The sequence below is a fragment of the Anomalospiza imberbis genome, chromosome 6 (genome assembly GCF_031753505.1).
Source record: "Anomalospiza imberbis isolate Cuckoo-Finch-1a 21T00152 chromosome 6, ASM3175350v1, whole genome shotgun sequence".
Taxonomy (NCBI): Eukaryota; Metazoa; Chordata; class Aves; order Passeriformes; family Viduidae; genus Anomalospiza; species Anomalospiza imberbis.
In genome coordinates, this window is record NC_089686.1 from 39740464 (window position 1) to 39767682 (window position 27219).

At 41.8% G+C, this 27219-nt stretch overlaps 1 protein-coding gene across 4 annotated transcripts; it reads right to left on the reverse strand.

Moving 5' to 3' along the window:
- Nucleotides 1-27219, reverse strand: C1QTNF4 (C1q and TNF related 4). 4 transcript variants are annotated; one of them, XM_068193681.1, is made up of 2 exons: nt 27171-27219; nt 1-1525 (listed from the first exon to the last, which is right to left on the reverse strand). In XM_068193681.1, the coding sequence occupies exons 1-2, from the start codon at nt 27202-27204 to the stop codon at nt 417-419; spliced, it is 1143 nt and encodes a 380-aa protein (XP_068049782.1). In that variant the 5' UTR covers nt 27205-27219; the 3' UTR covers nt 1-416. The 4 variants fall into 4 exon arrangements, 3 of the variants coding, with proteins under 3 accessions (XP_068049782.1, XP_068049783.1, XP_068049784.1); XM_068193682.1 differs by lacking the exon at nt 27171-27219 and adding an exon at nt 21201-21363; XM_068193683.1 differs by lacking the exon at nt 27171-27219 and adding an exon at nt 2955-3090.

Here is a 27219-nt window from a genome sequence, read left to right on the forward strand (position 1 = left end):
TTCTCATCTTTTGTATTTTTATTACATTCATTTTCATTACATTTATTCCCTCCCTGGATAAACAAGGAAAGTCACCACACCCTTTTCTCTCTGGATGCTGGAGATCTGCAGTATCATGACTGCAGTAGTTCTCTGATCCTCAGCATCTCACTACAGTGCCCCACCCCTGCCCCAAAACTACCTCATGCTTTATGTTAAATCAAACACCAACACGGGACACACAGCTACAACCTGAAAGGCCTCTCTACGGATGAATGGCACACACAGCAGTGGCCCTGATGACAGGGCACAAGCGTGCAGCATAAGGAAAGCACTGGACACATGACAGCATGCTCAAAGCAGAGGATGATATTCAGAGAAGCTATACCCAAGTTCATGGCACCTTGGCTCTTCTTATGCTCCTTTCACATCTGCATTTAATTGTTTGACCCTTGAGGTGAGCTGGCACCTGGAAGCCACTTTGGCTGAGCCTCTGAATAGATGAGGAAGCCCGTGAAGGTGATGTACTTGCCGTGGTTGCTGTAGGCACCATAGCCATCATGCTGATGGCTGTAGAGCCAAACGGTGTCCCCGTATTGCAGAGGCAGCATGATGCTCTGGCTCTGCATCTCCCGTCTCTTGGAGTGGTTGTCATCATAGATCATGGCCTGCACCTCATTGTGGTTCTTCATCAGTTTCACTGACATAGTCTTAAAGGGCATTTTGCCAATGGTGAAGGAGAAATAGTATGCACCAGGTATACGGCATGTGAAGATGCCAGTGGAGGAATTGAAATCTTTTCCAATATTCACGAATTCTGTATCAAATGTGATTGGCTCATGCTGGGTTTGCTTCTCATCTGTCCCCAGGAGACTTTGTGAGCGGGCAACAGAAAATGCAGAGCGAGGGTCTTGCACCCTCTTTGGTTGGTCAGACAACACATGTCGCTGTGAAGCTTCATTCTGCTCTCTGGGAAGTTGGTGAATTGTGTGAGGGTGTGGCCCGAGCTCTTGAGAGTCAAGAGCATTCTGGAAGAAGGCAGAAGTGTCTGGATAGATCAGGTAGCCATTGAAAGTTGTATAGGGTCCCACATTGCTGTAAAGAGCATACTTGGGATCTCCATGTAAACGCAGCCACACTGTGTCCCCGTAGTCAAGCTGCAGCATGGCACTCTGGCTGGCCACCTTGCGTTCCTTGCGGTGATGTTCGTCGTACACAATTACCTGCACCTCATTCTTGTTTCTCATCAGCATGACAGACAAGTTTTTCTTTGGGTATTTCCCAACGGTGAAGGAGAAGTAGTAGGCTCCTGGGATCCGGCAGCGAAACAATCCAGTCTTGGGGTCAAAATCATTGCCAATATTCACATACACTTTGTCAAAGGTAATCACCATCTCAGAGCTCCCTTCCATGCTGCTGGTTCTGGCCACAGAGAAAGCAGAGCGAAATTCAGTACTGGTGTCTGCTTGGAAGCCATCTGTAGGAAGAAAAATCATGCAGCAAAGGAGGCCAAAGATGATCTGAACGTTCAGTGTCATCATTGTATCTGGAAGAAAAAAGACGCATATTTTAGCAGGAATAGCATTAATTTACAGCTCACACATGTGCTGAACTGCAGACCTGAATACTGCTAAATAAACATGAAGATCTATGTCCAAATACTGAGAAATTTCCAGTGTATTCTCTGAGCAGTGTATGGGACCACACCATAGTTCAGATCCCAGCACCACTTTTATATTTTCCTAGTGAGAGATGGACCTTTTTTAACCTGTACTCATGGAAAGAAAAAGCATATTCTCCTTTTAAAGCCTGACTATCCTACAGCTTGTCTGCAAAACACCATGTTGCTCACACTGCTGAGGGATCTCAGAGCCTGCTGGGGATTTGCCAGAGCTCCCTTTTGTTGTGCCTTTTTTTATTCATAAGACCAAGGATGAAACAAAGCCCTACACAAACCCTGTATTATACAATGAGACACAGCTGAAGGGCAGGGAGAAGAGGACATATGCTCTAGAGATTCCCATGCAGATGCCATTGCCTTGCAGTGCAGTAGTTGCTTCACAGGATGTGGAAGCTGGAAGCCAAGTAAGTTGTTAGATCCCATTATTCCAACATGAATCTGTGAAAAGTATAAAGAAATATGAAGAGGAAGGAATGTTTAGGGAAGGAAGACAATGGAGAAAATTGCTGAAATGATAAAAAAAAGAAGGAAAACAAAATGGTAAGTAAAAGGAAAGTCTCCTAAAATGTACAATTCCTGAGAGAAAACTGAAGTACCAAAAATGGTATAAAGGAAACAACTCCCTAAATGGATAACAGACCAGACATAAAAACTTCTTTGACCCCTAAAAAAGTTAGGAGCTAATAGGAGTTTCTGCAATTTTTTTTTTGGACTGAGGCCAAAAATTATCTATTAGTGCTTTCAGGCTGGAAACAAAACTGCCAGTCATTCCAGTGAGAAGCTTCTCTCTCTGTCACCTCTCTGTGCTTATTAAAATATCATTCAGGCTAGGAGGCAACTGCCTGGTTTGCAGTCTGCTCCATCTGTCACCCCAAAACTGGTGCCTTGCCAGCCTGCAAACAATGAATTCACAGACCAGCAGAACAGAAGCAAAACATGCAACTCATTGGGGGGAGGGTTGAAGACAAATCCTGCATTAAAAAGGATAAAGGGGTAAATATTTGAATCATTTGAGATGGCCCAGTAATAGAAGTAAAGCAGACAGAATGCACATAGACTGTGAGGTGGCAGTGGGATCCTGCTTTGGCAAGGTGTGATACTTATTCTTATATTAAGAATCACTCACCAGCAGGAATTCAGCTTGACCCCTGCTCTTTCACACTTGAAAATAAAACTGAAATCTGAGGTGCAGCTTTAATACATAAGAACCCAAGAATAAATTAGATTCTTAATTACATGAAAATGGCACACTAGCAAAGACTAGAAGAAATACCTGTCCATGTTCCAATTTTACCTTAGATCACTTCTCTCACAGACATCAGTAGCAGGGCTTTCAGCCTAAGCAGGCTTGTAAGTTTGTCAGTGAAGGGCTGAGCAAGGAGAGTTTGCTGTTCAGTGGAGCAAGGACGGGCTGCTGATCAGTGAAAACACTGAGCAAGGATAACTGAGTGATAACACTGAGTAAGGATAACACTGCTGTTCTTAGTGCTGAAGAATGCTGAAACCAGCTTGACCAAACTCTCACCCCCACCACAAGGACATGCAAGACTGAGGCTCCCTGATCGAGGCTGGGAGCAGCAAGGTTGTGCAGGTCATGATTTGGAAGTTGAAGAGAAGAAACTAAAAAGCTGTTAACACATTTTCCAGCAGAAAGCATATTTTGCTGAATAAGCCTGAGAACACATCATCTAAAAAATGCCTATTTTGAATGCATATTAAAGTCAATCACTTTATACTATAAAAGGCCAGCATCACTTTTGCAGAGCAAAGATTTCTAGCATACCTCCCTAAGGTGTATGAAGATCCTTCCCTTCAGTGGGGACACTCCTCAAGGTTATTCCTTGAGGCTGAAAGACAGAGATTTTCCCAGTTGTTGGTGTGGGTGAGTAACATCAATCTCTGCTTAACAATTATTCTGCTACCTTGACTATAATTGCTTTAATATAATTGCTTCAAAAATAGTGCACTAAATTGGTAGTGATCCATACTGTGTAGTAAATGATTCTGATTAAGGTTTTTCCCCCTAATCATTACTGTAATAAATTAAAATAAATAATTAATTTTATTTATATAAATATATCTGGCTTGCCATCCTTAATTCTGCAGGATGAAGTTGTATAAAAGCTCAATTACACCTGTGTAACTCTTTAGATATAAACCATTGACTAACTCTGGGGCTAAGACTGTATCCAGCTGTACCTTGGCTCCTCTCTCAGAAAGAATTTAGAAAGTAAGGGAGTTCTTTCTGTACCTTGTGGCTTCTGTTTGTGAAGGGAGGGCTTCTCTAATAAACTTTATCTGAAGCTCCCGTTCTGCCTGCGACATCTCAGTATTTTCCTCCATGCCCCTGAACTCAGAATGTTTTTCCTGACCTAGCCTGCTCCTCCAGGCCCCCATGGGCTGCACTGAAGGTTGCTGAGAGAGCTGAGTGACGTCATTTTGAGGCCACTCTCTGTCAGCTTTGAAAGGTGATGGAGATCAGGGGAGGTCCCCTGGTGACTGAAGATAGGCAAATGTGGCACCCATCTTCAGAAAGGACAAGTGACACTACCTGCAAAACTACAGGGTGGTTGACCAGTTAGTCCCTCACTTTGGTCCCTGGGAAAATCATGGAATGTTCTTAGAACACATTTCTAGTCAAAGGACATGTAATTTAGCACACGTTATTTAACTGAGCATAGACTAATCAAACTGATTGCCATCTTGTGGGAAGAGATCAGTGGATGTCACCTGCATTTTAGCAAGGCTTTTGTTTCAGTCTCCCAGAGCATTCTTCTACCCAAATTGTGATGTTAGATAAGTGGACTACTAGAAAAGGGAAAAAACTGACTGGATTATCAGGCTTGAGAACTAGTTTTTAATGTTTAATTGTAGATGTCCTCTTCATTATGATATATCAATGCCCTGAGAAGCAGAAAGAATACTCACTGATCAAGATTGCAGATGACACCAAAACAGATGGTTGACAAATATACTTGGAGGCACAACTGTTATTCAGAGGGACCCAGAGAGACCGGTGGAATGGACTGAAAAGAAATTCAGTGATGATAAATGCAAAATACTGTACCTGGATGGACTAACCTGTGTGTTGGTACAGACTGGTGACTGACTGGTTGGAAGTCTGCCTGAAAAGGATCTGAAAAGGATCTAGGGCTCGAAGAGAACAGAAATTTGTACCTGAGATAGCGCTGTGCCCTGCAGGTACTGAAAGCTTACAGCACTCTGGGGTGCAGAACAGAACACAGCCAGGAACCACAGACTGTGATTGTCCCTCTTTAGCTGGCACTTGAGTGACTCCAGAAGAGGGCAGCCAAGATGGCTGAGGTCTGAAGCACCTGCCCGACAAGGAGAGGCTGATTGAACTGGGCTTGTTTAGCATGGAAAAGAGAAAACTTTGGGGGATCTAGTAGCAGCCTTCCAGTGCCTTTAGTGGCTCCTGACAGCGCGAGGTACTGCATTGATGAGCATGGTGGAAGAATAACAGACAATGGTCATTAAATCCAAAGGGGAAGACTCAGACCAGATATAAGCAAAATAATTTCATGATGAGGCAACTAAGAATGTAACAGTTTGCCCAAAGAGATTGCAAGATCTCCATCCTTGGAAGTTTACAAACAAGACTGGATTAAGCTGTGAGCAACCCGGTCTGCACTCAGTGTTGGCCCTGCTTTCAGCAGGAACTTGGACTAGAGACTCCCTAAGTCATGATTCCTGCTTCTGTAACTGAATCCCATAGCTACTACTTCTTGCATTTAAAATTCACTCCAGCAAACTGAAGCATAGTCAATGAAACGATTAATCCGTACCTAAGTGTCACACATCTGCTTCCATGCTGTCTTTATTTTTCCTTACTTTGGCAATGACTGTCTTCTCTTCCCATGTCTGTATAGCACTTGGCAACTGCTGCCATTTAAACAATACTAGTAGACCCTAATATCCCAGCAAGAACTAAATCCCAAACTGTCACACTCATGAACCCAGCTGCTGGTTCAGCAGCATTATTTTTGCAGTGATACATCTAGCATGGCAGGCTCATTCCAGCTTCCAGCTTAGAAAACCAAGCCCTAAAGGCAAACTTATAAGGGCTGATGTTCCTGGCTCATACTCATTCATTGTTATTCCAGTGATCACCATGGTGTGGCTACATGGAGGACCAGGATGACTGTGACATGGCCGCGTACTCTTGAGACAACAAATGACAGGAAAGGAATTGGCATTCAAATTTGTAGCAACAAGTCTGCTTTTCTGAAATGCTGCCTGTGCTCCAGACCTTTTTCAGCATATCCAGGAGCCAGGGGGGATACTGAAAGCACATCACTGCTGGCCAAAAAGCACAGAAAGACAAAACAGTCCAAATTTCATAAAGTGTGTAGTGAATCTGACCTTATGAGCCTTCAAATGACCACTATCCTTGTTTCTGTTTGAAAGCTACTTTCTCTGTAATAAGGTCACTTAGGTCAATAAGGACCTCTGTAATAAGGTCAGTACCGTTGCAAAGACTCTCTGCTGCTGCTGTCCCTTATTTATCAGCTCTTTCCAAAAGTAAGTCATTTAAATAAGGCAGTTAATTATGCTGTACTTCCATTAGCAAGTTGTTTCCTTGACAGCTCCCACTCACCACTTTCAGCACTATTTAGGTTCTTTTAAAAATAATGTGGAAAGTATCTAATAACTGCCTCTCAAACTAAACCAGTCTAAGAATAATTTGCCAATCATTAGGAAGACACATCCAGCTAAAGGGGTTCTATAAACAGAGGCAACTCGTGACAGCTTTTGGACTTGAGTATTGCCATAGTAATTCTGAAAGATAAAGCTGCCAAAATGCCCTGTTCCTCCCCAAAAATTGTTTCTGGTGCCCAAGTCTCTTTTACTGGTATAGTTTTCTTCTGGCAGGGAAGAGATAGCACCGGGGAAGTGAAGCTGACCATGGACACTGTGGCATCAGCCTTGAGCTCATGCTATGATCAAAATTTTAAAACTGAAGAGTGAGGTGAAAGATCCAGGCTAGAGATGGAAAATGGGTCTTCAGCATGTGGCAGCTGTGTTATTCTCATTACATTTACACGTAAATCACGGCCCTTTGTCCCCTACCCTGCCATTTCTTATTGTCCCAACACCACAGAAGCATGGAATGAAGCTAAGCAGACCCAAGGGATAAACTAGATAGGCTACTGCTTTTACTTTAGGCAGTACCAGCAGGGACAGCAGCCCACAGAGAAGAAGTCAAGAAACTAATTTTGGGATAGGAGGTACAAAACACATCATGCAGCTAAACAATTCTCAAAGACACTGGCATTTAATTAGTGACCTGAAAAGAAGGGGCTAAAGTGGTACTGACTCCCATAATAGAACAAGAGCTGCAAAACTTTCTTGAAAAGAAAGTCAGAATTCACCATTTGCAGGACCCAGGAAATTTTAATAGCTTTGAGTTTGCTGGAGGTGATTTTTCTGTCCTGGAACAGAATCAATCCACCAGTGAAAAGACAATTAGTTTTACTCTTCTATTGAGACACATAGATTTACAAAAGGACATTCAACAATAGAAAGGTCACCCCATTTCTACACTTGCAGGACAGACCTACTTGTGAAACCCACAAGGGTTTTCTTTTTATTCCAAAATATTAATTATCCAGATTCCCTAGCCCTACCTTATGCAAGAGTCCTTTAATTTCAGTGGGAGCTTTGCCAGGAATATCACTGAAGAATGAGATATGAAACAAAATTGAAGCAGTACAATTGGATCAGCTGTTGCTAAAAGGTTTTTTAAATCCTGTAAGCTGCAAGAGCAAAGCCCTGTTCTCCCTAGCTCTCACCCTAATATTTAAGGACAGCTGCAAATGTTTCAATTATTTGAATCAGTGAAAGCCACTGATTCACTACACAAATGTTCATTACACAAATGAACATCCTTCTTGGACTATAGTTAGCCAGATTTCTTTTCCCAAGATACCACATACTGTCTGTTCCACTCATCCAATACAGATTAAGAACATCAGATAATGATGCAAATGCATCAGTTCTTCCAACATCAAAGAGAAAATAATTGTAGCACATCCTCAAAAGCAAAACCTGTATAAGACTACATGAGTAACAAAATCAGTGATTCACTTATGGCTCTGGCCTTTCTCTGCTTTTGATGAACGTGCTGTTTTTTTTAACTCTGACACAATCCCAGGAGGTAATACATTGTCTGAAGCATTCAGGATGCCTTTTGAAAACTATATGTCATGCCTTGAATGACAGACATGCATGGCATTAATATAAAAATTGCTTAATTTTAAATGTTTCCTTGCATCAAGGGAGAGTCCTTTAACATAATAAAATTCTGTGTACTCAAAAATCTGTGAAGAGGCAAAAATTATTTTCAAGTGCCTCAACTCCAGCCATACTCAGGAAATGCAGAAGCCACTACTGTTACCCTGCATTTCAGAATATGATGAAACCTGCTTATTCAACTGAAGTCCTAACAACTCTGGTTAAGCTAAAGTGATGTTATGTGAAATTATGTAAACTCACTGACCAAAATGAAAACATGATTGTTCTGACATTAATATTTTTCTTCTTAAACACCATTTAAGAAAATGTTCATACACATTTGAAGTGCCAGGGTGACACACTGCTTCTGCCTTTTTGGCTACCACTACATTTTAAAATATATTTAGACAAAATGGTGTTTTAGTAGAGAAGATAGCTGAATAAATCCTAAGTGGGAGCAAGGAGTTATTCCAGCAAACTAATGCTTTAAGATGTAATAACTTTTTACATTCTTTTCTAAATGAACACATTACACAAGTCCAACTCTCCACCATGTACACACTGCTCAAGAAAACAGGACTAAAACTTCAAAACAAAGAAACATACTCTGACCAGAAGTGGAAGAACAGAAAACACTGCTAGAACATTTGAGTTTAAACTGTAGTTCATAAAATGTGTTGAATATTGTAAAGTTGTTTGGCACATGCAGTTAAACCAAATGTTGATAAGCAATCATCGAAATTACACCAGCAATAAACAGTGAAAAGAACTAGCCATTGATGGGAAGGAGTTCAGTGACAAACAGCTTCTGTGAAAGCAGAGGCCAGAGGAGACTGGAAACCACATCTTGAGTAAACCAAGTCTGCTGCTGTGCAGTGCTTACTTAACACTGCTACCTTTAGACATAAAACACTGAGACCATTTCAACAGTTGGAATTTTCACATGGATCCTACTATGCCAAAGTTAAACCATCTCTTTTCTCAGTCCCAAGCATTTTTTAACCTTTTTTAACCTGGTTTATGTGTGCATTTCTTTTTCTTGGTGTACGCAAGAGATGCTGAGACTGTGGAATAAGGCGCTATTGGAGCATTTCATCTCTCCAAGCAGGAATCATACTGCTGCACCAGAAGGCAGATCACACTGGCATAAAAAGGATTAACAAAGAGTCTGGCTTGGAATACCAGGAGGTATTTTGATAGGCAAAAGAAAGCATCTGACACTTTGGCAGCGAATACCATAAAGTTAAGAGAGTGAGAGAGGAAGGCCCCAAAGACAGACTGCACACTGCAGTAAAGTTCTAGAGAGAGAGGACTCAGAGAACTCAGAGGATGGAGTAGAGGGCAATTTCCTTGTTCCAGGTGGCTGGGTTAGAAGCCATGTAGCAGGAGGACTTTCCCCCAAAAGTCCTGGGTGTTTTTGCCTGTGAAGGTAAAACCACATGAAGCAAAAGGACACTGCCAGATGCAGGAATGCAGGGCATCCCTCTGGCTGCCCTGGAAGGTCTGGAACCCTGTCAGGGGGTCAGAAGTCCCCCTGTACAGAGCCCCAAGAGACACTGTCTCTGATCTCTGTCCATGGAAAAGAGTTTTCAGTCTTACAGGATGAATTACAAGCTCTGAGTGTTTGAAATAAGTAGTAATTAGTGTGGCACGGGTGCAAAAGTAGAATTTTAGGATTCTAGATAAGGGGTTCAAAGGGGGCAAGATGGAGGAAATTTGGCGTGCTTCGTCCTTTTTCTTCTTCTTCGTGCCCTCCATGTTTCACTGTGGTGTTGGCATTTTTCTATTGGTTTAGGCTGGGGACACACTGTTCAACACAGGTGATAGATATTGGCACATTATTGTAAATATACCACACGTAGTTTCTAGTATATAATGTTTGTAACATCCCACTGAGGGGCAGAGCCCCGCACCCTGTCCTGCAAGACAGACCTGCTGCAGGTCAGAGAGAAAACATTTTAGATAAGAAAGAATAAACAACCTTGAACACCAGCACAGATGAATTATGACTTCTTCTTTGGCAGTGGGGATGAAAGACAGAGACTTTCTACAATCTTGGGATCATTTAAATATCACAGATTCCGACACCAGAGACTGTACCAGCAACAGACCTACTGGGATGACAGATACTTTATGAGAAAGAATGCTGACTACAAGCAGTGCAATTCAGGCTATTCCAATGCAAAAATCTTTAAAAATGAGCAAGACTTATTTACAGGGTTTTTATTTTAAACTTCTCACCTGACTTAAGATACTTAAACTTAATACGATGGATGTGGATATTAAAGATGTTTACGTGAGTCCAGAGGAGGGCTACAAAGATAACCAGAGGGCTGGAGCTCCTCTTCAATGAAGGTTGGCTGAGAGAGTTGGATTTGTTCAGTTTAGAAAAGGCCCAAGAGTGACCTTATTGCAGCCTTCCAGTACCTAAAGGGCTATGAGAAAGCAGAAGACGGACTTGTCACAAGGGCATGGCATGACAGGACAAGGGGGAATGGCTTTAAACTGAAAGAGGGTAGGCTTAGATTAGATATTTAGAAAAAGATCTTTCCTGTGAGGGTGGTGAAGCATTGGAACAGGTTGCCCAGAGAGTTGTGGATACCTCATCCCTGGAAGTGTTCAAGGCCAGGTGGGATGGGGCTTGGAGCAACCTGGTCTAGTGGAAGGTGTCCCTGCCCATGGCAGGGAGTATGGAACTAAATGATCTCTAAGGTCCCTTCCAACCCAAACCATTACACGATTCTATGAAATAAAATGGTTTTATTTCATCATCTGACAGAATTGGAATGAACAAGCATGACCCAGTTAGTACCACAGCAGTGCTAAAAGGAGAAGGTGAAGAGGAAGGCAATGACTATACAAATGAGAGACTCTTAAGAGGCAATGAGGAAGAAAACTTTGAGGTGTTTACAAAATGTTTTTCTAGGTTGCAGACAAAAACTGGGAACCTAAGGAAAATGCAGATGGGTTCAGCAACCCAGACTACTGCTTAATTTTTCTCTTTTAGTAAGAGTTTTTACAGGAAAAAATAAATAATTTTTCCCAATAACGTAAGAAGCCTGAGGACTTTAAAGGGCTCATACAGAAAGAAAAACTGTTTGGACAGCCCCACTGATCACAAGCTTATTAAGGCTTTCCTGAAGTGGCAGGATAGTTCAAATCCTTAGGGACATTAAAAAGAAATAAATCTCTTCTTTAAACTCAGTTGGGTAAACTGAGCTGTGAGTGACAAAGTGGAAACACTAGGTAGGCAGAATGACACTGGAATCAGTACTCTGGAATCAACTCGAATTCTAACCCCTTTATTCTTTCTGTTTTATTGTTACACATCATAGCTTTTTCTAGCAGTTTTTATACACTACTTCCTTCCAGTGAAGTAAGGTTTAGCTCTCAGGAAAATCTCCACTCCCTCTGCTAACAAATGAAAGTCCAGCAACAGTTCAGAGAACATCAGAAGGTGCTTAGTATAGGTAAATACACCTACAGAATAGGCAGATATTTGACTTTTTTTGAACCACACTTTCCACTATGGACCTAAGCAACAGTTTGCTTCAGTGCAGCTGAATTAATATTTTCATCCTCCAATCATGCTCACCACAAGAGGACATTCCTGGGCTCTTCTCAGAGTTAATGCTGTATTTGCCAATTTTCTTTAATTCCTTACTTGTAACAAATGCTTAGAGACATTAAAGGTCATCAAGATGAGAGTAAATATTCCAGTTAAACACATGCTGTACAGACTTTCCCTCCTGTTCCCTGTTGCCTTCCACTTTCATTCACATTCCTAGTCATCCAGCAACATGCTATGGCACCATCAGTTGGGCAAAATCTTGCAGTGATTCTTTCATGTTCTTCTCTCATTTCCTCACTAAGAATGAAAACAACTGTAAACAGTAGGTTTATTTGTTCAGGAACTAATAGGAACCTGTGGGACCTGAGCCCCACAAAGATGTAGCAAATAGGAAAGCATTTGACATTACAGGAATTGTAACTTTTGTGTTACACCTTCCTCTTGAAGACTGTTCTCCTGGAAATTGTGATGATATTGCAAGAGATACTGGAACCTGTGATGTGCTCTCAAGGCTTGTTCATTGTCCTCTCTGTAATGGTTTTATGTCCTCAATTTTCCTTCTGTGAGTTTGTGCTTCTGCTCTTTGTATCAGCCAATATATGATTTTAATTTAATTGCAATGTAAGATCCTAATCAAAGAACAAATTTTAGATTTTTCTTTTCTGTTTTCTTTTATAGCTACATAGCCATATCTTTTATCCCTTCCTCACTTCAGTGGGCAAATAACCATAAATTTTTCCTGGAACTCTGCACCTGCAGAAATTGTTTTCAAATCCTTCCCCCACTCACTGGAATGCTGTCCTCCAGTCATTTCTCTAGGACCTGCCACATCACCCACCTGAGTGGCTAAAGGGAATATACTGGTTCTTGCTGGTTAATCATCAAGTCTCAAGTTAGGATAAACCCGTGGAGTCCAGCAGTGGTCCCCTATGGGATTTAATGGATAGCCGAGTGCCAGCTGGGATTACATGCCATGACAACAAAAACCATTTTTGTTTCATCGTTATGTCTCAACTCATCGTCTGCTATGAGCTGACTTAGCAGTCCAAAATTTTTCTCAAGGTAAGTAAATCTGGTCTCCATTTTGACAACCTGCAGTTAACAGAAAACTGTCAGAAAAGATGAGATTAGTTTTACTTCGCTTGATAAATCAACTTCTAATGCTATGTTTTATACTGACTACTGTTTTCTGACAGTAGGCTTTGCAAATCTATCTGAAAAAACTCTCAATGTACTGGGGTATTTTCCTACAGAAATGCTGCTTTCTTTGTGAGTTTTTTAGCGTGTCTTGACAGGTAAAGCAGGAAAACATGCTGTCTTTTAACATCTGCCATTGCACTCAGCCAAAAACCCACATTCATTTCTTTTCATGCCCTGCTGTTTCATTACTGTAAAGAAACTCAGAGAACACTGAATTGCACTGCAGTGCTACTCTACACTGTCAACATGCGGCAACATCTCAATTTGGAAATTCACTGAGCTCTAGTTTAGGGAAGAAGGTGATAAAAGGCATTAAGATCCATTTATCTTTCATCTCTGCTCTGGCACTTTCATTTCTGCCTGTCTTCCTACTGGGCCAGGACACAGACCTTAATGAAGACTTTGTGTGGTGAAAAAGGGGTGTCAGTCGAAGTCCACATATGCTAAGAAGTATTTTTTCTGGTCCTGTTCTCCAGCTAACTGGATCATAGAATCATAGAATGCTTTGGGTTGCAAGAGAACTTAAAGATCGCCTAGTTCCAACCCTCTGCCATGGGCAGGGATGCCTTTCACTAGACCAGGTTGCTCAGAGTCCTATCCAACCTGGCCTTGAGCACTTCCAAGGATGGACATTCATAACCTCTCTGGGCAATCTGTTCCACTGCTTCATCACCCTCACAAGAAAGAATTTCTTCCATTAAAAGAAAGATTTTTTTTTCTTTCCTCGCAATAAAGAATTATTATCCATGATAATCCTGTTGCTTTTGTACCCAGTGAATTGGTAGATGGATCAAGAAACAATCATTGAAAGAATAATCACTGCCTGGGACTACTTGCATTTTTGTCACCAGACAATTGAGACACTTTGAGATAGAGACTTCCCTTGGTATGGAACAGAAGTTCTTGATGAACACTGAAATTCTTCAATACATGTAGTGACCTCCAATATCAAGTGCTTTTAATGAATCAGATTTATCCAATACTTGGCCCACTAGCACTCTTTCTTTTATATCTACAAATACACAATTAAAAGCAGCTAAGTAAATCAGCAGGATTCGTAATTGTCATGCTTATTAATACTGACATGTCACAACTAGCCAGCCAGCAATGTGTAGTTCCCCATTTTCAGTCTTACCTGCCAAATCCCTTGTGACCAGACCTCTCTGAGGAAGATCTATACACAGCTGGAACCTGAGCTCTTTCAAGTTTTTAGCCATTTTACTAGCAATTATTTCTCAGAAGGCTATAGCTGTTGCAAATGAGAAAACCCAAGACTGTGAATTGATATTTGATATCTTCAGGAAAACCACAGTTTCTGATTCCACTTTTAAAACATTTAGTATATTTTGGTTCATTGATTTAATCAGCTTGTCATCTTTTTCAACAGGGAACTGTGAAGTTCCTCCCCAACACCCTGCATAAGTCAAGTTTTCACTTCACAAGTTTTTGAACCTGGATTTTTCTGTGACAATCTGACACAGAGGTGCTGCCGCCTACAAGACAGAATCTACGGCCCTGGATGGAGGGACAGAGAGAAGCATTCCTGAACAATGCCCTCAATACAAACATACCTTTACAAGGTTTTTCCAATATCTGCTTTCTAGCTTTATATTGCTTCCAGTATTTAAAAAAACGTCAGTCCCCTCATCATGGCAGCAGAAATGCTTGTGTGACTATTTCTGCAAAACTCTGTCTGCACTGGGGAGCTGCTGGTAAAAGGATTTGGCATTGCCAACAAAAGGCACTGCTGGACACTGCTGTTCACTCATCAGCTCCTCATTCACAGGGAGGAAGCTCTCAGTGCCTGTCAAGTGCTCACAGATTCCCGGCTCATCTCCGTGACCAGCCAGGTTCCTCCCAGGCAAAATTGCCTTTGACAGCTTGAAGCTGATGACTCTGATTTTGCTCATAGGAAAAGAATTTTGTTAAAATACTGAAATAACAACTGCAGCAATGCATTGGCAGGTTTTACTTGACTTTTAGACTCTAGTTGGACATAATATAAATACTATGAAGGATATGGCTGCTCTGAACCCAGCTATACAGATGCTTCATTTAAAGCAGGCTTGGATATCATTACTTTGCTTTAAATACTCAGCTCATACTGAAAGAAGGGCCATTTGCAACAGCCTACACAATTTCCTTACAGCCACACTGAGAAATTCCAGTCATGCACCCTAAACCCAAACATTCATATTCAGTTCATATTTCAAGACACTGCATCCTCTATTCAAATTCTTTCATTCCCCTACCTTCCTTGTAGCTACTTCTGTCTAACATCCCTCCTTTTCAAGATAATTATCAACATTTTCCACCAGGAGAAACATTTACCATCTGCAGAATCCCCTCCAGCATGTTCAGTATTTTTCTGCACAGCCTGTCTCAGATTTCCTCACAAGTTTCCTGGAGAATAACCCTTTCACCTTGTTGTCTCCTCCATTAGTAAAAATAGGATTTTTTTTTTTTTACATTAATTATATTTGCTTTATCTCCTTCCAGAACCACCTTGTTGCAAAGCTAAATTTCCTTTATTACTGGATCCCAGTAAGCCTTCTTTTGCATACCCCTTCTGTCTCTCAAATAAAGACTGTTTCACACACTCATCTGAGAAGTAAAGACAGTAAAAGCAAGGATGGGAAGAGGAATGATGAAATAAACTCAGGCAAAGTGGTATAAGCTGATGTCAAGCACTGCTCAGTCCTTGGGTGGAAGGGATGTGAATTCACATTGAAATATCTGGGCCATCAAGTGACTGGCTTTCTAAGCCTATAATTATTTTTCCCAAGGTATTTCAGCAGTAATGGAAGATGGGGGCAGGGGGAAAATCCATCACAACTTATATAGTGTCATGGTTTGTGCTCATGTGTTCCAGAGTAAATAAAAGCATCGGAATTTCCATCAATTTATGGATAATTTCAGTCTAAGAGTGTTTAAATTACAAGAGATTAATATGCTAAAATGTTCACTGAGCAGCAGCTCCATGAAAACAGGCTAGTAAAAAGCGCAGCCTAACTCTTCATTTTCTCCTTGTCTTGTTCATTCAACACAGACTCTCTCCAGCAGCTGCTTTGCAGCCTTTCAGTCCTAGAGTACCTGTTTTCACAGAAAGAAATCCCTATTGCCTGCTTGGTATAAAAACACTTCCACTGCTCCCAGTAAGTCTTTAACTTCTCTAAGAGCTTTTCTTTTTGTCTGAGTGAAAAGCTCTAAAGCCTGAGGAGAGAGAAAAATCCCTCTCCCTTTAGAGGATTAAAAAATTATTTGGTTGGACTCAGAATGTATTCTATTCAGGATTTATGTGCAGCCCACCACTTCAACATCCCAAAGTGCTGATCATTGCACTCTTTTTTCTTTCTACCTGTCTCCTCACAGAGATCCAGGATTTTTCACCATGCACAGGGGACTGTCTGTTCCATTTATATTAAACAATATATGTTAAACCATGAGTACTACAGGACCTAGATTTTCTCTCCCTGGATAAATGCCTAAAAATATAAATCATAGGACTATGATTTATTTTATTCCTATTCTGAATTCCATTATTTTATTTCATTTTACCTCTAAAAACCATTTTTGGACTACAGCCTTTCATTCAAGGAATAAAATACTAGAAGAGTTTATATTTTCAGTTTAGACAATTTTACTAACTGCTAATCTTGATTAATTTTTCTTCTTATATAGCATTGTTTTCAGCATTCATAAACTCAATCAAGCATATGCTCCTGGGAGATCAGAATGTCCCATTCCTTCCCCTTTCTCCCAAAAAGAGAGACCTCTTCTAACTGTCTTCTAGAAAGCTCTTACTCTTCTTTCAGGTCCTTTTCAGAAAGAGCTGGCCTGTGGTCTTGGTGATGTGCTACCCCTGGATATCAGACAAACATCAGAACAGGGTCAGCAGACATCTTTTATTTCATTCACATGAAATGATCACCTTAATAAAATGACAGAAAAATGGTCTAGAGGAGAACTTAAGACACTGAACAGTCCAGGGTGCTTTCCCATTATAGGATCATTAGCCTTATTTGATTCTTCACAGATGATTGTCTAACCTGTTCTTAAGATGTCTTCAGAACCTCCATATATCAAATATCCAACTGTTTTTATTATCCTAGGTCCTAGAAAATTATTCTAGTTGTTTAGAATAATCTTACTTTCTGCTGCTTCTTGCTTTCTGCTCCATCCACCATGAGCCTGAAGAAAAGATCATTCCCTTCTCTATTTTTTTATCTGAAGACTGTTATATTCTCCTGCCAAATTTCTGGTCTGAAAATTACAGTTATTTCAAATCATCTTGCAGGTCACATTTTTCTGACCTGTGATGAGTCCTACTGCCCTCCTCTGGACTCCCTCTGATTGAATTGCACCTGTCTCAAAGTGCAACAACCAAAACTTTGCACAGGCCCCAAGCTGAGGATTTGGCCTCAGAGCAAAAGGATTGCTTCATGTCTTCCAGACTTCCATGTCTTTTACATATCCTAGCAAGACGTTTGCCTTTATGTGCAACAGCATGACATTGACTCATATTCAGCGTGTGATCTATCATAACATATTCTTTTCTGTGGAGTTGCAACCTAGTCATTTACTTCTGTCTTGTGCTTATTTGGTTGGTAATTTCTGCCTTATTGTAGTACCTTGTATTTATCCCTACTGAATTTAATTCAGCTGTTTTCCTAGAGAAAGTCTTCCAATTTATTGGAAACATTTTGAATTCTAGTATTTTCCTCCTGCATATTTCAAGTATCACAGTTTTATGTCCCTGGAAAATGTGATATACCCACTCCTTATATTACCATCCAGGACCTCTAGGAAAACACTGTAAAAAAGAAGATCCAGGTCACTCCAATGCAGCTACTGTGTCAGTGTTAAGCAGCTTGTGGCCTCTCTGAAGGACTGGCACATACTAGAAGCATACATATTATGAGCTCTGAATCTTCTGATATTATTTAAAGAAGATCTGCCTGTTCAGATAATCATGCTTACCCAGTTTATAGCCTCCTTCACCTGCTGTGCCCCATGCCTCACCAAAACAAATATTTGCATTAATGTGCTAACCATAGTCACTAATCTCAACTTTTACATTAAAAAACCCAAAATCCAAATTAAATCTTTCACTATTTTTCTACAAATAGCCTTTAATATGTAAACTGAACAGAAGCCAATTCTGTTAGAACCTGCTGGAATACTGACAAAATAATTGGGAAAGATGTGACCATTTCTCTTCATAGATTTAGGGGTATGATAGAAATGTCCTAATTTATTACATTCGTTGTAGTTACAACAGCAGCATACGCTTCAAGGGCAGCACCAAGGCAGCTGGTTGATTTCAATGGTCTAAACATTTCCTTTGCATCTGCTCTTGACCAATGACTGTAGGATCTTTTCCTCAGAGCTAAAACACCAGCCATGACAGTCACAAGCAGGCACATTGCAGACAGTAAGCCTTTGTGTTCATTGGAATAAAGATGATCTGGTATTCCTCCTGACAACAGAGACTTAACTCTCTTGTCTAGCCCTGACTCTTATTCCAGTAGTCATTACCACAGTGCCCCCAAATTCCTTAACCCAATATGAACAGTTTTCCTGGCACTGTGGCAGAAGCCCTGGCATAGCAGAAAACATGCATGGTGCAAATTAACCAGCTGGAGGGTAAAGAGGGAGAAATTAGGCTTTATAAATTTTCCCTGTTTCCCAGTGGGGCCCTAGTAATCAATTATTAGCCCCTGCAGTAGTCACTTACTGCTTGCTCTGTGATCATCTGATTCTGGCAGTGTTACCTCTGCTGGAAACCTCAGACCTTTGATTAGATGCAGCAGGAATTCCTCCTTTGTTCTCTAACCTGTCTAGAGGAAACCAGAGAGAAGCTTTACAACTAGAGAGAAGCTTTACAGGGACAAGAACCCAGGGGTAGACTTGGTATTCACAGAGCACCAGCAGCACAGCAGCTGTGTAACACTGGCCTATCTCATTTGAACATCACACAAATGTCCTTATCTAGGAGAGGGTCAAAGCAAAAGGTACAAAAAAGCTGAAAGGAAAAACAAAGTCCTGACTTTACTTCTGCTTGGACTGGATGGCCAATGGGATCTATACTAAATTTCCAAGTTCCAAACAAGAAGTAAGAGGCTTTTAATTTCTACTGGGTGAAAATCAGAGCTAGTATTTCAAACATGGTAAGATGAACTATCAAATTGCCAAGCCTGAATGTGTCTTCCAAGACAGTACAAAGAACCTCAGCCCTATAGATTAGTCAGTAAACTGAAATTCAGTGAAACATCATTGTCTTTAACTGTGTGCCTTGGAGTAGAATGCATGCTTCATACTTTGGTGATTTAAAAAGGTAGCTGCATGAAAGAGTTCAGGAGTAAAACCCACCAAATCCTAACATCTGACCTCAGATGGTGATAACAAAGCCCTAGACTTCAGCATAAGACTATGTAAGTCTTATGAATTACATAGTAAGTCATAAGTAAGACCATAGCAATTTTAAACCCTATTTTTTTCTCTATTCTTTTGCCTAAAAATTAATGCAGAGATGAGTATCTCTTGGAGGGAGACATTTCTCAGCTGAAAATACTATATTCTCAGAGGTACTCACCTCCTTGGAAATCTACTGTCACTACCAGTATCAGTTCATTTCAATGACTTCTGCCTATAACTAACCATAAGAACTGGTGAAATTCTGGCACAATGACAGTGATCACTCAGAGGCTCACTGCCTGTCCAGTTTCTGCTAGCACTGGCCTCTTTTTCTTTTGGTCTTTGTAATACAGAGTGCTCTGCACAGTAGGTTCAAACCATCTTGTCTCTTTACACCTTTGATATATCATTTTTCTCTGTGTGCCTGTGTTCATCTAGGTTACTTTACACAAAAGGTTATAGGTTATTTTATATAAGAGTAAGTCTTCCAAGAGCTGGCGATGAACAGGCAGCCTTGCTGCTCTTCCAAAATACACCTTTTATTAAAATGGAGACTATAAAAGCTATCATGCACTACATGACTACAAGTCACAGGATAGTTATCCTGTTTTTTCACAAGTATAGCTGCTGCCATTGTGGGCCCACCCAGCCTTCTGTATTTGGAAAATATGAATAGTTCACAGTTTATGAATGGAGAGCACAGCACAATGGATAGGTGATTACACAAGTAAAATATAAATAACAACAACACAACAAAAACATAAATAACAACAAACAGGGTTCCGTGTTTTGGCACCAAATCTCTGGTTCCAATGTATTTTATTGCTGCATCTGTTTCTTCACCTACAAAACAGCAAATGTCTGTAACACCAACAAATTGTCAGATTTAAATCAATTCTATATTGAAGGCATAGGTTCTCCATTATAGCAACCAAATGCCCTCTGAAGGCATTGCTTCTTTCAGAGAGAAAATACAAAACTCATCTGTAGAGCCTAGTCCATGAACCATTCAGCACTTTGAATTATAGCTTTTTAGAGGGAAACAGAAGGAATGCACAGGGTAAGGTTGCTCTATTGGGAATCCTCATTCTTCCTTGACATACCTCCTGTGCTACAAATTAACCCTTAAAAATGGCTAGACAAGGAAACAGCTGCTATATGCCAAGAAAGGATTGCAGCCTCACTGGTGTGTTTCAAACTCTTGTTACACATCGTGTCCCTGGAGAAGAGAAACTGCAGAAGGTTGCAATAGCATCAGAATGAATAATTGAAACTCGGCTCATTCAGAATGTGCATAAACGGAAGGGTCACAATGCTGCCTTCTAGTCAGCCAGCAGTGCAGAAACACACCAGTGTCTAATAGAAACATCATCTGGAGATACTGACCTACTTCCTTGGGAGCTTTTACAGAGTGGGTTGAGGAGACGACAGTGGGATGGCCAAGTACACAGAGAATTAAATCATATTATCTAACAGAAAATCGTACATTACAGACTCAGTTGTATATGCTACTCTTGGTAAAACCCTCGAGACTTTGTTCCACCGAGAAACCAGAGATCCGTGCAAGATAAAGGCTATTTTTCACCTGAGAAACTGTCCCTGTGGGAATTTGCCAGGATGCTCTTCCCCATGGTGAATCCCTAGGAGCTTTTCCTACCTCGACTCCATGACAAGTGAGGCCAAATTTTATACCCTTTCCCACATAAACTCTACAGCCATTTAATATTGGGAATGATAGGTGTGAGGGAGGATAACTCGGGCATTTCCCGCTATTGTCCAGCCGCTCGGTGGGAACGGAGGGAGCGCAGCCCGCCAGGGCGGCCGCCCGCGCCCTGCCCGCCGCCTCGAGGGCCAGGGGCTGGGACCCCGCAGGGTGCCCCGAGCGCAGCCCCCTTTCTCCAGGACCGCGGCGGCCGCCGCCAGAAGCCCGACGGTCCCTCCGCTCCGCACCGGCGGCCACCCCTCAGGAGCCGCCGGGGCCAGGCCCGCCCGCGGCCCCGCTCCCATCGCCCCTGTCCGAGCGGGGGATCCCATCTCAATGCCCGGCCCCGCAGGTGCAGCCCGGCCCCAGCGGCGGCGGCTCCCCCGGCACGGTACCTGCTGCGCCCCGCGGCGGCGGCTCCGCGGCGGCGGGGTCTGAGCGCGGTGCGGAGCGCGGTGCGGAGCGGGGCCGCGGCGCTGCCTGCGCACTGACAGCTCGGGAGCCGCGGCGGCGGCGGGGGCCGGGGCTGGGAGGGGGGCTCGGGCACCCGGGGCTCCGGCGCCGAATCAGTGACGGGAGGAGGGCCCGGGGGCGGGCGGGAGCGGGGAAGGGGAGGGGGCGGCGGGGCGAGGGGCTTGGAGCCCCTGTCGCCGCCGCAGCCCGGGCGGCCTCCGGGAGGCGCCGGCGCCCGCGGGCGCTGCGGGCCGGGGAGGCGTGTGAGCGCCCACAAGGAGACAGGGGTGACCGAGCGATGCGGCGCTGTGAGACAGCCGGGCCGGGCTCCCGCTGCCTTCCCGGGAGGAGAGGGCGCTGGGGGACGGGCGCCGCGGGATGATGCCCTTCATTCAGCACAGCGGCGGCTGAGCGAGGCGGGCGAGCTCCCCGCCCGGGGCACAGGGCAGCGGTGTGGCACCGGCCGGACCGCAGCGCCCTCCGCTCCCGGGCTGAGCCGCCCGGGACGGGGCTCCCACCCCGGCCGTCCTCGGTCAGGCCGATGAGAGAGAGGAAACAGCCTTAGCTAGACCAAAGGATGTGACTGGGGGAAGTGACAGGCTTTTGGCTACCCAAGATCATGTTCGTGTCTGACCTGCTCTGGAGATCTCTGTGAGTCCCAAAGCATGTCTATAGACTAACTCTGTTATTTGGCTTATCAAAAGCTTGTATCTCTCTCTAGAAAGCTTGGTTTGCCTTAGATCATCACCTAACAACAACAAGGCTACTACTTGTTCCTTTGAAGGCTGCCATTGATTTTTGCTGGCAGCTAAATAGTAGGCTTTTCGCATTCCTGATCTGAGTTGAAGGGCAAATTTGGAGTTTTGTAAAGCATGTTTATTGTTAACCCTGTGCAATCTAATGTTGACTTCCAAAAAGAAGATTGAAAGCTGTGGATGTTTAAAAAATGTTCTGGCTTTCCAGCACTAAAGCACCCACTTGCTATGGGAGGAATTTAAATGCCAGTGTACTCACTCAGTACAGATGGGGCGCCTAGTAATGTTTCCCCTTGTGGATTGTCCAGCCGTTGTTGCCCTGTGCTGGCGTGCTCTGCTATCCAATCTCCATCTCCACTTTCCCTCTTGTGGCAGACACCAGGACTTTCTCCTGTTGCAGCAACAGACACATTTGAATCAGTTTTCACATACGACATGTACCAGTCACAAGGCCGATTCTTTACAATAGACAGAGAATGGAAAAAAAAAGAAAACAAAAAGCTTCCTTCTGAGAGGAAGAGGACTGACAGATGGAAAGTAATTTACTCTTTGGGGCGAGATGCAATTTATGGCATAACAAGAACTTCCTACCACTTGTCTAACGTGGTGTTCATATCATATTAAATACCTGCCACCCTGCAAATCCTCCCTAGCTCTGTACCCACCAGGCACTGCATTGTCCCCATGTTATATCTTTTTCCTTCTCTCCTACAGAGCGAAACAAAGGCATTGATGACAGGCAGGATGAGACATGAGAGAGTTAGAGACTAACCCTCATGTGGGTCTGGTAACAGCTGTCAGATGAGCAGAGTATATCCTGGATGGGCTCACATCCAGCTGGTACTGCTGGCTAAACATATTTTGTGCTCTCTTAACAGCTTCTTTACACGTTTCAAAGGACAGATTACTCAACACTCAATTCACTGCTTCTGGAGAAATAAATGGACCACTGACTCCAAGGATATGAGAATGCTCATCTTGGACATAAACTAGACAAATGTATCCTTTTTAATCATCTAGCAATGATAGCAGTGATGAGTAATTATCAACAGTATGATAAACTATCCTTCTAAATATCTATGTTGCCGCTGGGGTCAAAGTGATTGAGTACTAAGATACTACAGTATTATAAAATAGATGTATATTTTGCATTGTCCTGTGCAGTCCAGATGAGCTGTGCTCTGTTCTGCCTCTGCCAGACAGATTTTCTTTCTCCATGAGGCAATGCTAGAACATGCCTCCTGTGCCTCAGCTGATGAGAAGCAGAGGGCTGAGAAGACAACTGTGCTTCCACCCAGTAGCAGCTAGTGGATTTACTACATCTCCTTGGAAAAGTGCTAAAACAGAGCAGAGCTGCCTTATCTGTGGGTTCCCAGGAAAGAGGCAGGAGTAGGTGGAGGTTTTGTGGGGGGAAAGGAATACACTTCCCAAAAACAGAGAGTGGAAAAAGGCCTGGTCCCACCTCACACTGTTGCCTTCACTGCAGTTGATAGTCCTCCCCACATGGACATGAAGCCCCACGGGTGCATTGGAATGCTTTTTCTGTGTTAGAATTCTGAAAATTCTCATAGTGTAACTCATTAATAAATGGCAGCATTGGAAGTGTAAGAATCAGTGTTATAAAGTTCAAGACTGTGGAAGAGGATGCTTATATATTTTTTAAAATGAAACAAATTTCAGTCACTTGTACTCATTCACTCCTATTTCACATATTCAGTCATAGTCACAAGCACCAAGATATGTGTGTGTAGTCTGATCATGGCTCTGTGTGTATGGGTGTGTGTGACACAGAGGACAAGGGACAGTAGCTCCTGAATCCTTGGGATGCCTTTTAGAGTTGTCTTGATCAGACATAAAAAACCCACAATTATGACAAGCGATTTTTTGACCCCTGGGAGTCAAGATGTCATGGCATGACTATGACCTCAGTTTTGCATTTTTCATCCTCCCTAATTTGTAGGCAAGGCTGCTGCCCATCATCTTTGTTTTCTCATTCTGAGTATCTTTATTGCTGCCTTCCTGTTGAGAGAAAAGGGATGGGCCATCTTTGATGTGACTGTATCGGAGCACAGACCTTCTGGTCTTCATGTATGCATGTTCCTTATTACCTGCTTTAATTGTTTGTTGCTTGTACCCTGTTTAATTGCTTTAGTTGCTTGTACCCTTGTTAAAAAATATGTGCCATATTTTTAAGCCTTGATCTTTATTGTATCACTATAAAGATATAAAATGTCAGAGTAAGTAGTGATTCAAACAAGCCCAAGGATTAAAAAGAATGTCTCAAGAATATATAAAGACTCACTAATATGTAAACCAATTTATAGTGGGAGGCTAAAAGAAATAAACCTCTGTGGTCCATATGTCAAAACCCCTGCATTAGGCTGCTGCTTATTTATTGCAAACCTGGAAATGGAATGATCAGGTCTTAGTGGATGTTATCACTTGGCTTACAGTAAAGTTTCTCAACAGCAAAGGACATAATTAATGATTATCATGGGTGGATAACTAAAATTATTTTTTTGAGACCCCACCTGCAAATAATGTTCTTGGAAATTAAGGGATTTGGTGAGCTGTGAGCTTTGTTTTGTTTTGTTTCTTTTCATGGTCTGGGTTTCTGTGATTCTGAATAGACTACTTAAGAAAGATATGTGTACCATTTCCCTTAAAAGAATTTAAAGCTTGAGCCTTGAGGGTCGTTGATCATATCAGGTGTCTGGAGTGCGTTGCAGTGGCAGAAAACCAAGTGTAGAGAAATTTTGTGTTGAAATTTGGAGTATCTCCATCTAGAAAGGTAGATCAGAGGGCAGCTATGATCACATCTCTGGAGGAGTAGTTCTGTGCCACGTGCATGAATGAGGAGGGAACAACAGCTGTGGTCAGTGCTGGGTGTGCTGTGTTTTCCTTTTCTTGCAAGTTGAAAGAGATGCTGGGTGCATGTGGTGCATGCCAGCAGAAATGCAGCATAAGTTATGTTCATGTGATTGAAATGCAATTCTGTGTACACTGAGAGCAGATTAATATTTCTTGAAAGACTATTTTGGGAGTCACTGGCAGGGGCCACAGAGAAAGTAGCACCAGGAAAATGTAGAAAACCTTTGTGACTGACTGGAAAAAAAATCTGGCACACACTCAGTTTATTGAATAGGTATTAGACTCCCAGCAATTCACCTACTGAGGATCTTCTCCGGCAATATGTAAGAGAAAAATTCAGGAGATATCTGATGGAAGTTCTTGCAAGAAGGTGAGGAGTATCTGCTGGTGACTCCATGAAAAAAAAAAGATGAAGCCAACAGCCCAGTGACAACTGGGCAGAATGCTGCACTTTTGATTCACTTGACAGACACAAATGCTGGTCTTTCCACTAGAGAAGCAGCTAGGAACACAAAAATATTGACAATAAAAGAATGCATAAAATATATTTTGAATTAGTGTATGGAACACAATAAGGTGTCAAAGAATTTAGAGAAATATTTCACTTGTTTGTCTCCCAGATCCTGAGAAGAAAAATAATAAAATATAGTTCTTGATGATAAAGAGAATTTTGATGTAACTCACAACACAGGAATTTCAGAATGATTCTCTGACTAGAGATGATGATGGTCCACATAACCTCTGTGGGAAGGAAGGTGTGGAAGGTGTGGAAGGTGTTTCCATGAAACTTAAAGTCCTGACAAGCATTTCACAATGACCAAACATGAAAAGAATGTCAAAATTTTCCTGGAAGAAACAAAGTATTTTCCTGTATATTTGAGGAAGCTGACATATGTCAGAGAGATGCACAACTCTGAATTCCACTGGGACACTTGCAGACACATGTACAGGTTTTGTATAAACTCAACAAGAGATCGCCTGTCACCGCAATCAAATCTCTCACCCGGTTAGGAGAAACAAGCAAGCACAGACAAAAAGAAGCCCAAACAACCATAACCTTAAAACAGTTTGCCTAACAACAAGTTTGCTCCCATCCAACTACCAAAGAAGCAAATCATCTTTGCAGGTATAAGCTTTCCCCTTTCCTCATGCAGTCTTTGTCCTTTTTCCTTAGAAATATTCTGGAAAATGTATTACTTTCACATATCACTAGGATACAAGTTAAATATCATAACCAAGACCTTAATGTTGATATTCAATAATACTGACCCAGTATCAGCTTCTAAAGATGAAGATCAGTTAACATATGCAAACAGGAAACCTTAACAATACCATTGTAATTGGATCCATTCAGAATCCCAAATAAATCCCTAAAATTTGTAGATGGTAGCTATATTAGCAGAGAAGCAATTATTTCCTTAATGCATAAATATTTTAACTAAAATGGTATCCAGTGACAGCTAAATTCAAAGGTTTTTTAGTGATAATAAAATTTGCCTATGATTTTTAAAATTTGCCACTGATTTTTTTTACAAAACTATCATATCCAAATGAAGAAAATATAATTTTCAATTTTAGGCTAATAATAAAACCATTTTGAAATCTTCCTTTCCACAGTGTGTACCTATATCTATGGGTCTCTATTTTTCCTCCATGTCCCTTGAATTAAATTCTGAATTATGTGGGCATTTACCCACAACAGCTAAAATTACTTTTCATCTCTGAGCTGTGTTCCTAACAATCTGAATATTAAACCCTCATCCTCACTCCAAGAGACCAATCAGAACATGTGTCAAAGAAGCTGAGAAAAATCTTTACGGGGTTGATCAATCTTTTCAGTGACTACGTTCTTCAATGTTTCAATTTGAAAATGTGCATATCCTCAGAATTCCAACATACTCCTCATTTCTATGTGTGTTTGAGTTTTCACATTTTTAAAATTCTGTAAATTGACACATTTTTATTACTATCAGCTCTCCTTCAGGCATCTTTGGGATTTAAGAACTCTACTTATTAGTTGAAATTATAGAACAAACACATTGCCAAGCTATTTTTACCAAGAACAACATGCTTGGAAATTCTGAACCTCCGTGAATATAACTGAACAAATATAAACAGCAGTGGTCTAAGGAGTAACCTCTAACCTTCTGCATTTTTTTCTTGCCCCTCAATTGTGTTCTCAAATGTTTCTGAATGAGCACATAAACTGCCGTGTGGTAAATCCACATTAGGAAATGGATATGTCTGAAAAATAGTCAAAGAAGAAAAGAAAATGCAATTCATCACCTGGATGAGGCTCCTGGTTCCATTCATTGCGCATTTCCACAAACTATTG